General features: G+C 40.8%; 1 protein-coding gene across 3 annotated transcripts in view; it reads left to right on the top strand.

Annotated features, from left to right (window-relative positions):
- Nucleotides 1-12,237, top strand: part of PPP3CA (protein phosphatase 3 catalytic subunit alpha) — a 165,791-nt gene that overhangs the window by 60,214 nt on the left and 93,340 nt on the right. For all 3 annotated transcript variants that reach the window (XM_082052098.1, XM_082052097.1, XM_082052096.1), the window contains exon 2: nt 8,953-9,153. In XM_082052098.1, coding sequence (XP_081908224.1) covers nt 8,953-9,153 — 201 coding nt within the window. The remainder of the gene's footprint in view (nt 1-8,952; nt 9,154-12,237) is intronic.

Raw genomic sequence — 12,237 nt, 5'->3', positions numbered from 1 at the left:
AAACCTTTCCTTTTAATTTTTTTATTTTGCAATCCTGCGTGAGTTATTTTTAAAGAAAAACAACATTCTACAGCAGTCCACATTACTAGATGGAAATAAATATGCTTTGGAGATGAGTCCAGGGCAGAATTTCCATGCGGACAGTCCATGGTGGAGACGAGCCACGAAAACCAAATAGAAATACCTGGGCTGATTCACAGCCACGTTATTTCAGGTGAATGCCAGTGTCACTGGGTTTAGCTTGCTACGTTTTATTTAGACATGGAGAGCAGGGTGAGCCCCGTTTCCAAGGTCACAGTGTGATGTGTTAGTGCTGGATTAGGAAGAAGGTTTGTTTAATGGCATTACAGCGGCACAGCGCGGTGGTGAATGTGGTCCATCATTTTAGCATTGATCTATGTGAACTGTGATAGCATCACAAGAAAATGAGTTCTTTGAGTGTGTTGGAAAAAGAACAAGTCGTTGGGAAGCGGTTCATACAATGTACTGGAAGAACTTCAATTCTTTTCATTGGGAGGGAAAGGCACCATCACTTGTTGAGGGCTCACCTGCCCTTTGCCTTCTCCTCGGGCCCATTCTGAAAGCCAAGGGCCACATTTCCCTGTTAAATGTTCTTGTTTGAACTGGGGTCATTTAAATAGTCTTTGGGTATTTAGTAAAGATCATGGTCTTTGTGTGGTGTGTTTGGTTTGTTTTTTAAATGGCTCGTAGCTCTTTATGTTGCTGTTTTTCCACATATATGACCTGACCTGTAAACAAGAAAGGGCTATTATTGGATCCATTAATAGGTGTAACCTGGCACAAATTAGTTTTCTTATATGATCAGGTGCATGTTTTATGTCTATCCCGAGCTGCTTCTATATTGGTTATGGATGAACGAGCAGAATTCAGTTTAGATGTGATCCTGAAATGATGTTTTTCACATTAATACGTGTAGAGCTTGGCCAGCATAAACCAGTATGAGTCAGTACAGGTTCGCTTGTGCAGAAATATGCTGCTTTAGAACTTACCTCAAATGCAAAAATGCTACTAAAACAAGGAAAGCCATTCAGGAATAAAAAACCCACCACCCAACCAACAGCACCCCCTCCAAAAACAAAAAATGAACTGTTTTCAACTACTTTTTAAGGTTAATTTGGCTCCTGCTGCACTTAGTTCATGTACATATTTCTATTTGTAAGGCTTTACTCTTTAATTTATACAGCTTTGGCCTTGCCTGACAGATTTATGAAGTGCTGCTATGGATCTGCTTCTTTCTGCCTGTCTCATGACCAGCAAAATAAGAAACCAGGTTTAACATTTACAGATCAGCACGAGTTTTTGATTTAGTTTGCGTGGAATAGTTCAGGCAGGAATGTTTTAAATGTTCCTCACATCCTGATGCTTGTTGGCTTCAGCAAGGTGCTTGGGTGTTTTGTTTGCTTATTTTCCCTAAGGTTTGTGTTTCAAAAATAAATTAATAACACTTACACCATTCAAAGATGCTACTTGCAAGTCCTTTGGTCAGCATTAGCAGCTTAGAGCCTGGATGCAAGTGGTGAAGTACGGAGCTCTGTTATTGTCCCTGTCCCCTTGTCTCTGTCCTGTAGGCTGCGGGCTCTTTGGGCAAGGTATCAATTGCTAGATGCCAAGACATCTGAAATTTGGAATATGAGATATTTTAGTTTATTTTTTTCTCCAAAGGATTAGTTTATAACGCCAGCAGGAATTTCCGTGTGCTCTGCCGGCTGAGCAGCTTCTTGACTTTATTGAAGCAGCCAGAGGTGAGCTGGTGTTTCTTGTTCCAGAAGCTCCTTCTGCAGGCTGACATTTAATCACGGCAACTTCTGTAACGTAACATTTAAGGAGCATTTTATAACCAGAATATCTGCAAATGAAGGTTGCTTTACCTGCATTTCCTCATCTCTCCTTCTAGGACTGGTTTTAAGAAATTCGTGTGACTAATGCCAGACAGTGGTCAACTTTCAGAAGCTAAATATTCAATGTATTTAAACCTTTCCCTGATGGAGCAGCTTTGGAAAGGATATTTGCTTTTCTGCCCTTTCACATCCCACTGGAGATTTTGAGTTAGACCTTAAAGCTAAGCTGACTTCGGACCAGACTTGGTCCCAGTACCCCATTATGCTTGAAAGAAATAAGGTCTCAGCTACAACTTCAGTTTCTAGGTGAGGAATTGTCTGCAGTGCCCTTTGTAGGCACATTTTTTGTGTTTTGTACATCTACCTTTTGTACTTTGCCAGATAAGAGGCTGAAATTTGGTAGTGTTAACTGGCTGAAGTAGGTCGAGCCAGAAAGAAGATGATGATGCCATAATGTGTATTGACACCTGAAGGTTATTCAGGTCCTAGAATCAATTATTTTTTCCCGATAGACTGAAATAATTTCACATGTGATCACTTCCTAATTGCTTCCAGTTAGGAACAATTTCTTTTCTATGGTAAGACTTCACTATTATCCATCACTCAAGTATTTTGGGGGATGGAGAAGCGTGTCTGATTTCTTATCTAAGTCTTGGAAGACCTTTGGTATTTTCCATTGTTACAGGGGTTTTTTTCCCCCGACTTTGTTTTCTCTAAATGAGTTGTTCCTATGAAGGAATTTAAACTCTGGATAATTATTGTTCTCTGTTCCAAAAGCTAATAAAAACAAAACAGTATGCAGTTGGAGGCCTATGGAAAAACTTGGGTGTAACACACAAAGTAGAAAAACAAACTTTGCTGATGAGGCCAGGAAGCTACGATCACATTTTCCAGTTTAACCGTGTTGGTCCTAACTGGGAAAGTTTCCTGTAAAACTGAATTTTTCCTTTTTATTTTGTAGGTTTTTTTATTCCGTGAACTGTGGATAGGAGGGGATAATAAATGTCAAAGGTACTTGTGTATGATCTCAAACACAAGCAAAGGGTATATTTCTGTAGTATTTTGTAGGGGTGCGTATTGCTTTGTGCTCTATAAGACTGGTAGGATTTGTTTGCTTGTTCAGTAGTTGGCCAAGAGATGCTCTGGGAATGCTGTTAGTAAATAAGCACATACTCTACAATCTTACATTTCAAACAGACCTGTTTCTTGGAATTATGAGGATTTTCTTTCAGACAACTCTTTTAAAGTTTAAAACTCTTTCCAATCTGTATTTCTTCCTAGGCTCTCAGGGTATGTATGCTCTCTGATGTGTCTGTTGCATGTAAATGTTCTTCTGTCACTATTTTGTTCTGATTTTTTTGAGAAACTGAAAAACATTTTTATTGCTGTTTGTTTGATGATGATTGAAGGTTAGATTTGGCTACTTAAAGCAATCTGAATTTGTGTGTTACTGATATCAATGCTCTAATTTATTATAGAAGTGTTCAGAGCGGTTGAAATGGGTACATGTCACACCAGATGGAAATCAAGCCACCAAGGGAATCCTGTGTGCTTATCCAGGCCTTGGTGTGTTCTATTCCTCTTTATTTGAGCCAGAGTAGGAATCATGTGTTACTGCTCTAATCCTTTTGAAGAACTCCTTTATGTAAATTTTTCTTCAGGGTTTTTAAGGTTTCCTGTCCATTAATATAAAGAATATTAAATCCTGTATTGATGGATGCCTTTTTTGTTGTTTTTCAAATGAATTTTTGTGTGTTTGTGTGGTGACTTAAGATGTTGAGTCTGTTCTGTCCATGGCAGTAATTCCTGAGTGATCTCCCTGTTCTTATGTTGATCCTTTTGTTGTATTTTCTCTGTCTGGTCCAGTTGAGGATGGGGATGACAGAGCAGCTTGTTGGGCACCTGATGTCCAGCCAGGGCCAACCCACTACACCCCTCAGCCGGGTAATTTGACAGAAATGACAGGATTTCGGGCCTGTTCTGTGGTTCCAAGTTACTGGTGGCTTTCAGTGCCCTTCCTCTCTGCTCTGCCACTCAACTGTTTGCAACAAGGTCCGTGTATACTCGTTGAAATGGTTGAGGTAGTTGAGACAGGAGCATCTTGTCAAAAATATATCCGCATTGTTGAGAGGTAACAAAACAGGCCCTGGTGTGATGTGTGGTCCCGGATTTGCAGCCAGTCAGATGCACCTTCTCCTGTGAAGTAACAAGGTGCTACGACAGGGAGATTTATTCCTTCCTTTAAAAGATCAAGGCTTAAATCCTGCAAAAGTATTCTGTGTAAAGAGTTTGCCCAGCTTAGGTATCACAGAGCTATGCCACATGAGGACTGCTCGGATGGGTTGGTGTAGGACATCTGAGGGGTGAAGGTGTGAAGCGTATTGATTAGAAGGCCACACGGAGTGCCTTAGCATCTGGAAACAACTTGGCAATATATTAGGGACATTATGTGGTTTATTCTGGGGACAGTGCGCGGTTGACATAGCCGTTCTCTTTAGAAACACCTTCCTGGCGTAGCTTCTGTCCAAAGTTAGGTGAGCTTCTCTGAGGCAATTCTGTATTTGTTATTGTGTCCTCCAGTTATAATTGAAATGTTAGAAGATATTAAAAATAGTCATCAGAGCTGGGATGTTTGATAAAGCATCTTTTGTTATTTTCTTTTTTAATTTCAAGCCTTCATACATCATGAAATTGTCCTAACAAGGCTCATCTCCATCTTCCATGAAGCAGTTTCCTTGCCAACCTGTTGTACCTTCTGGTGATGGTACCAAGGACTAGAATTGTTAAACGGCTGTAGCTTCAAGAGCAATTAGGCTTCTCTGTTGTGGTTGTTCTTCAAGAAAGATGCTCCTCCCCAACATGTACATGGAGAGGGGTCAGTGATCTTGGGCAAATACTGAGGAGGAGGGACAGGTGCTGACCTCTTCTCTCTGGTGACCAATGACAGAACCCAGGGAATGGTGGGAAGATGTGCCAGGGGAGGTTTAGGTTGGACATGAGGAAAAGGTTCTTCATACAGAGGGGTCTGGACACTGGAACAGGCTCCCCAGGGAGGTGTCACAGCCCCAACCTGACAGTGTTCATGAAGAGACTGGACAACGTCCTCAGACACACGGTGTGACCTGTGGGGTTGTCCATGCAGGGACAGGAGTTGGACTTGATGATCCCTGTGGGTCCCTCCCAACTCGGGACAGCTGAGATATTGCCAAAAGAACTACTTTCTTTGTTTTCTCTGTAAACTGGGTACATGTGGGCCTTGTTGAGGAATGACCCCCTTGTCTGCTCCCTATTTGGTTTACAGGTGCTGTTGCTCTAAGGTGACTTCATGCAACAGCACCTTCTTTTTTGATGGTTCTTTATGTAGTATTGACTGTCTTACCCTCAGCTTTCTGTGAAGCAACATACCTGGTTCTTGAGTGACATTGATTTAAATAAGTCTTTAAACAAGTACAGCTGTGAGCACTTGTGATGGCACTGCAAGAGCTTCTTGGCCATGGGGAAAAAAATATAATGCTAAATTTCTGTAGGAATCCTCATAGTTTCTTATTATTTTATATTATAGATTTATTTTCCAGATTTTAATTTCTGACACTTTCACCATCTGGTGAGCAGATTTAGTGAAAAACACTCCTCAATACATCCTGTCTTAAAATGGCAGGTGAAAGCCTGATCTTTAAAAAAGGGGTAGCTGATTTCAGTGATGTTTCAGAGTCAGGAGCAGCTTCCAGGCAGGCTTTACATCATGTGTGCCTACTCTAATGACAGCTAATGTCAAATGAAAACTGATAGATTTTGTTAAAAAAATATCCGAACGTGATTTCCGCTTTTAGTTCCACTGAGAAAGAGTTTTGATTTGAGTCTCGTGCTGTCATAAAATCAGTTGGATTTTGGTTTTTAACCAGGTAGAGACATTTTCCTGTCTAAAATTCAAGTGGACAAAAGAAACCTGCGCATTACAAATGCTATGGTTCAAATAATTAGATTGAAAATAAACTTTGTCCTCTAAAAAACTCGCCCTTCTGGAAATGTAGAACTCTGGTGATGTAGTAAATACTTCTTTATGGGTGTTGTTATTGTTCAGCAGGAATGCCCAAGAATATACTATGTGTTGAACCGCATTGTAGATTGGGGGTAGTTTTTCAAAGCCAGCCTGCAAAAAGTCTTGGCTATTAAAAGTGTTCCTGCCTTTTGAAAATTCAGTTCTGTTGGACTTTTCTGAGATGGTGAAAATATTATGTATCCTCAATCTGAATATTATGAATAGTAGATGTAAAAATATACATCCGTGGAGTGACTTTTTTTTTTGCGTGTGTAAACACTGACCCATTTAATAACTTATGCTCTGGCTACTGCTGGAGTGTGAATGTTCTCAAAATGCAGAATTGCTAAGTGCCGTCAGACAAATACAATGCATTGGGGTATTGAGGTGATGAGAGTTACTGGTGTGTTTTCCCTGCAAATGGAGGGGAAAGCATTTATTTTTCATAAAAGTATGGTGTGCTATAAACATAGTTACGTGCAGACATACCATGTAAGTTAATGAAATTACACAACAAGCATTGCAGAGGAAGATAACTTGAATACTGATGAAAGCCGGTGTTTCTTATGGGCAGCCTCCTCCGAGAGTATTAATTTACTGTACTGCTTCATTTTGAAATGAATAATATATAAACAAAATAACACTTGCTTTGCCACATGCTTGTATTTTATTTATGTGTGCGCACGCGGGCCACTCTAATTAAGCACAGCTCTTTATGGTTTATTTATTTGTTCTAGAGAGGCTGCTTAATATTTGAGAGGAACCGTAACGATGTGTGTGACCTTTGCAGTCGCTGCCTTATGGGTGAGATGGGTTTTGCAGGAGCCTTCAAGAACAGTAAAAGAGCAAGTTGATCTTTTTCTCCATTTGCTGGAACACGCTCAAGAGACCTGAAAGCACAAGAGAAAAATAATCAATAGTAAGCGCTCAAAAAGTGTTTTCTTGTGTTTTCAGATCTCAGGAGGGTAAAGGGTTAAAAACTTTGTTTCTTCGCTTTTTGTCGTGGTCTCTGTTTTATTATCAGAAAAAGAAAGTGGGTATGGAGAAGCTGATGGATACCTGTGTATTCAGATGGTAACGTTGCTCTATATAAAGCAATGGAAACTAAATGTTTGTTATCTTTATAAAAACACATTGTCTGATCCAGGCGTTTGTGGGTGACACCAGTAAAGAATTATGTTTAGCTGCCTTCCATGTGAATGTGACCATTTCTGACGTTGTTCTTCTGTGGAAGCTCCATGTGTGTACATACAAGATTAACATCCTCATCATGGTAGATGCAATTTGTGCCTTATTCAGTCACTCATGTTTTTGCTAATTAATCATCTGCTATTGGAACAGTATCTTTTTTTCCTAAATTAGCCGCTGGTACATGTTAGTTAGAAACCTGCCTGCAGAGCTCTTGCAGTGCTGCAGTGTGTGCCATGTTTTTCTCTTAACCAGTGGGTATCATTTGATAGTTTTTGTTGGCTTGCTTGTCTGTTTTGCTTTATCTTTATAAATGTAAAAAACTGCTTTCAGTATACATGTATATGTGGTAGTTACCTCAATGTAATAGTAGCTAATTATACATGCTTCTCCAGCCAGACTGATTGGAGACAAGTCACAGATTTACTTCTCAATACAGGATCATTAGGACTAGCTGGCCTTTGGGCTTGTGGGTTTTTTGTGTTGTTTTGTGGGCTTTTTTTTGGTTTCTTGTGTGTTTTTTGTGGTGGTGGTTGTTGTTTTTCCCTTTGGAGAACCGCTGAGTTCTCACTCACCTCCCTTTTTCTCACAATGATTATTCTTTTCTGTGTTTCATAATGAACTGTTCATAGCTCGAGTATGTAGCTGTCTTGCTTTTGAGGAATTAAGACCTTCTATGGGTGTATCTGGCAGGTTCACAAAGCACATACCCTCCTCATTTTTGTGAGCATTGTAGCATACGCTTAACCACAGTAGCTGTGAAGAGCAAGATGAGGTTTCGGTCTTTAACAGCCTCTTACCATAGAAGTACCATTTGAGACCAACTAATTTAAAGCAGTCTAGGAGTTCTTATTGATTGAGAAGATTGTCACAGATCTACGGCAGGGCTTTCCAGAGCGGAGGGCTCTATTTTAACTTCATTGTTGGCTGTAGGTGTTATTGCTTGAGGAGAATCCTGGTGGCATCAGGGATGTTGTAAACTGTCACCTCATCCCCTTTTCATCCCGCATTTAAGGCTGAGAGCACTTGGGCTTCATTGTGTTGCAAAGAGCCACATTCACTAGTTCCCAGCAGACTATATCAGCGAGTGGACCGCAAAACCAAAAGAACACTGAGCCCCAAACCCCCCGATCTGTGGAAAATAACTATCAGCTCTATTACTTCTGGTAGGGCAAGAGAAGAGCTGTTGCCTTGGACTTTAAATGATGTTTGCCATTTGTGGGCTGTTTCCAAAGCATGCAGATCATGAACTGTGAGGAAAACTGGAGCCAACAGATGTATTGATCAGGGTATCAGATGTATTGATCAGGGTATCAGATGTATTGATCAGGGTATCAGATGTATTGATCAGGGTATCAGATGTATCGTTAGGGTTCCGTGGCTCCCGATGTGTCAGAGCTTCCAGCAGGACGCTCTGCAGGGGACACAAGTGTCCCCAGCCATGCGACCCCATCCTTCCCCTCCTCATACCTCCTATTTATCCATTTATTTCCGGCATTATATCAATGTCCTGTAGTGCTACTAGAGCAATTTAAGCTCCATTCCCTTTTTTCTCTGGTATTCCCATGCCTTTTGGGGTGCTTGTTTGAATGTATCTACCTGTTAATATGTCCTAAATCGTCCTCTCCATTTTTATAATCACGAATTAGTTGTTCTTGCATGCATGAATAATGTAGCCTGCAGAATACGTGCACATTAATGGTATCTTTAATCTGTGTACGACTGAAACCACAAATTAAGAGGCAGTTGAAAACTCATGCTAACGCTGTTTTGCAGCAGAGATGTCTTTTGAAATGCATCATTATCAGTAACAGAGACTTTACTGTAAAACTGATCAGATATTTATTGTGTTTTTTTCCCACTCAGCTGTCCCATTTCCTCCAAGTCACCGGCTCACAGCTAAGGAAGTGTTCGATAACGATGGAAAACCCCGTGTGGATATCTTAAAGGCGCACCTTATGAAAGAAGGGAGACTGGAAGAGAGCGTTGCTTTGAGAATAATAACGGAGGGAGCTTCAATTCTCCGCCAGGAAAAGAATTTGCTGGACATAGATGCACCAGTCACAGGTCAGTATGGAGTTACCATGGTGGGGAGGGGGCGGTTGCTGGTTTGGCACATGATAACTAATGCATTAGTGTATGTGGCTTCCTAAGGAGCTGAAAGGTAGCTCGGAAATAATTTCTTCTGTCCAATACTCGATTCTCTTTCTGCTACCACCGGGATAATGGAGGCCATCAAGCAGCTTGTGAATTAGAGGAAAGGATCACATCTACTAAGCGCTTTCTGTTTCTGAGGCAGAGAACGCTTTTCGTCTTTAGGAGAAGATTAGAAGACCTTCCTTAAATTTGATAAGTCATCTGGCCTTTTGCACCAAATATTAATTACATGATTTTATAGATGTCATTTACCATAGTAGCGCCGTCCAGATGTACGGGCAGCGTTGGTCTCTGAAGTTACAATGGTGTCGGGGTGAATGGAAATTTTAATTAAATGCTAAGGAAAATAATGAGTGCAGCAAAAAGGGAAGAAAAATAAAATCAGAAGAACCTCGGTTTGTGTTGCCTGGGGGATTAATGACTTGTGCTGGTTGCAGAACTCATCCTGCCCTTGACTATCAAACACTACCACCCACTCATTAATCCTCAGGAAATGCCTTTTACTTTGAATTTCCTTCTCTAATTGTCTCCTGCCTCCGACTGCATTCTGAACGTATGAATGCATTTGCTTGCTCTAATGTGCCTCCACCCCTGTTTTGTTGTTGTTATCGGATATGAATGCATTTTTGGCAAGAAATGGATCTGTGGCACAGAAAGTTAGCTGTGGGGCAGAAGATAACTAATTCCAGCCAGCTTAAACTATGAAACCAAGCTATAAAACATGGTTTAAGAAGGCAGGTCCTTTTGTCACTTTTGTTTCTGGAGAGCCCTGACAAAAGGAAAAGAAACAGGTTCATGTGCTGCAGAAGCAGCGTTAACCAGTCCCTATTATCAGCACTGCCAGTGTTCATTAAAACTACTTAGAAGTAGCAAAACCTTCATTTTCAGGCAACTTTCTCTGGACCGGAATGATGCACAAGTTATTAAAGCTTGTAATTTGAGCAGCGACATTCAAATAGGAGTTTGTAGCTTGACCTGGAGAGGTAAAGTGTGTCATCTTTTATGTAATAATTATCTTGCCATGCTGTCAGGCAATTCTGATGGAAAAGATGTCAATCACGTTGTAGCTTATGCATGATTAAAGGAAATAGGATGAGTTAAAGGATCCCCCAAGCAGACTGAGAATGAAGTTCTACAGACATTTTCTTTGACTTCTGGATAAATGAAAGAGGTCGTAGAGATGCAACAGCATTGTCCACAACTGACTGCCAGACATGCAGAAATTCTACCTTTTTGTGGATTTATTTCTTTTAAGACTTTTTTAAAAATCCATTAAGAGATGTAGACTGTAGGAGGACAGGTCTGGTGTGTTGTGTCCCAGCTGATTTCCATAAGTCCATGCTCAATGTTCTCTCTCTCCCTCTTTTTAATTTTTCTCTTTAAAAATCATTTCCTGAGTGCTTTGGAAGGTATTGGAATTGTTCTGAATTATATTTTGGAGATTAATCTCCTGAAGGTTACTCCATTGTAGAACACTGGTATAATTTAAGTCTTTGATTCTTTGTTCAGCTCAGCCCACATCTCGCTTTGTTCCTGCCTTTGAAATGTTTCTCACACGGTGATTGCGATAGCGCAGCATTCCTCAGGGTGGCCGGGAGCTCCTCTCTTTTAAGCTGGCGTAGGAAAGCTGGGCTCCTGATGCTTGTTAGCGGGGTAGCTGAGAAGTGCTAATGTTCCGTATGAACAAACATGAAAGCCGGAGTTGTGAAAGCGATCATCAAAAGAAGGAAGAAAACGATGAGGGGGAGGTTGGGAAAGCTGTTGTGGGCCTGCCAGTTTTCTTTGTACGAGTAGAGTGGCAGCAGGTGAGTGGATAAAGAGAACATCAGTTGACGATGTGGTGGAAGTTCAAAGTGTACAGACAACTAAGAAATAACTGTGGAGTAGAAGAAAGCTTGTTTTCAAACATATGGAAGATAAAACCACAAAACTATGGGTAGAGTGGAGGAGAAAATCAATTTTAGATTTCAGAAATGGCGAGCAGTCTTGTTGAAGAGTGACAATCGGAAATCATTAATATGGCATCCGTTGTGGGAGATGCCTTCATCTTTTAGAAATGTGGCCTTGTAGCTGGTTAATGAGATGGCGATCAGCTAAAAGAAGAGGGAGAGAAAAGTGTAAGGGTTGAAAAGGGCTGTGGATTAGTGCGGTGACACACTTGATAAATGTTAAAGAGCATGAAAAGTGTTTTTTCTTAAAACCTTATCCCTCAGTTTGAAATTTCTCTTTGGTTTATTTCAAGGGGCGAGATAATTGTCTTCAGAAAAAAAAAAATAGATCTCTGTTTATAAGCAAAGTCATGTGAAATAGAGTGAGTACATACAAGACCTGGATTTGTGGGAGAAGATGGTTTGTACAACAGGGGGAAGCATGCAAACAGTCTTAATGTGGAATGCACAATCCATTGTTTTGCATTGATGTTAAAAACTTTGTGTCTGTGGTCAGCTGGGAGCACCAATGTGATTGTCTTCTTGAGTTAATACATTCTGTTTCCAAATCTGGCGAAGTTATAAGCCTTTTGAAATGTTGCTGGTGAAGTCATTTGTGACCTTCGCTGAAATTATCATCATTTGCTACATACATATGTACGTGTACGCATAGTTTGCTACAGTTCTGGCTTACAACCAAGGTGAATATTCCTACATGGGGCTGCTGTGCACTGGGTATTAATCTGAGCAGAGACAGAACTAAGAAGAGACTCCAAATCCTCTGCTATGGGGACTCCTCTTCCATCTGGGAAGCGTTGAGGCAACTTTGTCTTGACTCATGAATGTCAGTTGGGAAGGATGGAGAGAATTGGGTCAAAAAAACTTGAAGGCTGAAAGTAGGGATGAAAAGAGGTGACGGGGCTGCTCAACAGATGAGGAGGGTGTTGTGTCTGGCTGCTTGACTCGAAGACAAGAATATATGATCGAGGTGAAGAGCTTGGGAGATAATGCAGTGGCCAAGAGGCTTATGATCGTACCAGCAGAATGGGCAGAGTGAGGGGACAAG

This window comes from Streptopelia decaocto (assembly GCF_964273445.1).
Source record: "Streptopelia decaocto genome assembly, chromosome: 4".
In the NCBI taxonomy this organism is placed as follows: domain Eukaryota; kingdom Metazoa; phylum Chordata; class Aves; order Columbiformes; family Columbidae; genus Streptopelia; species Streptopelia decaocto.
This window is presented reverse-complemented; position numbering and strand designations above follow the sequence as displayed.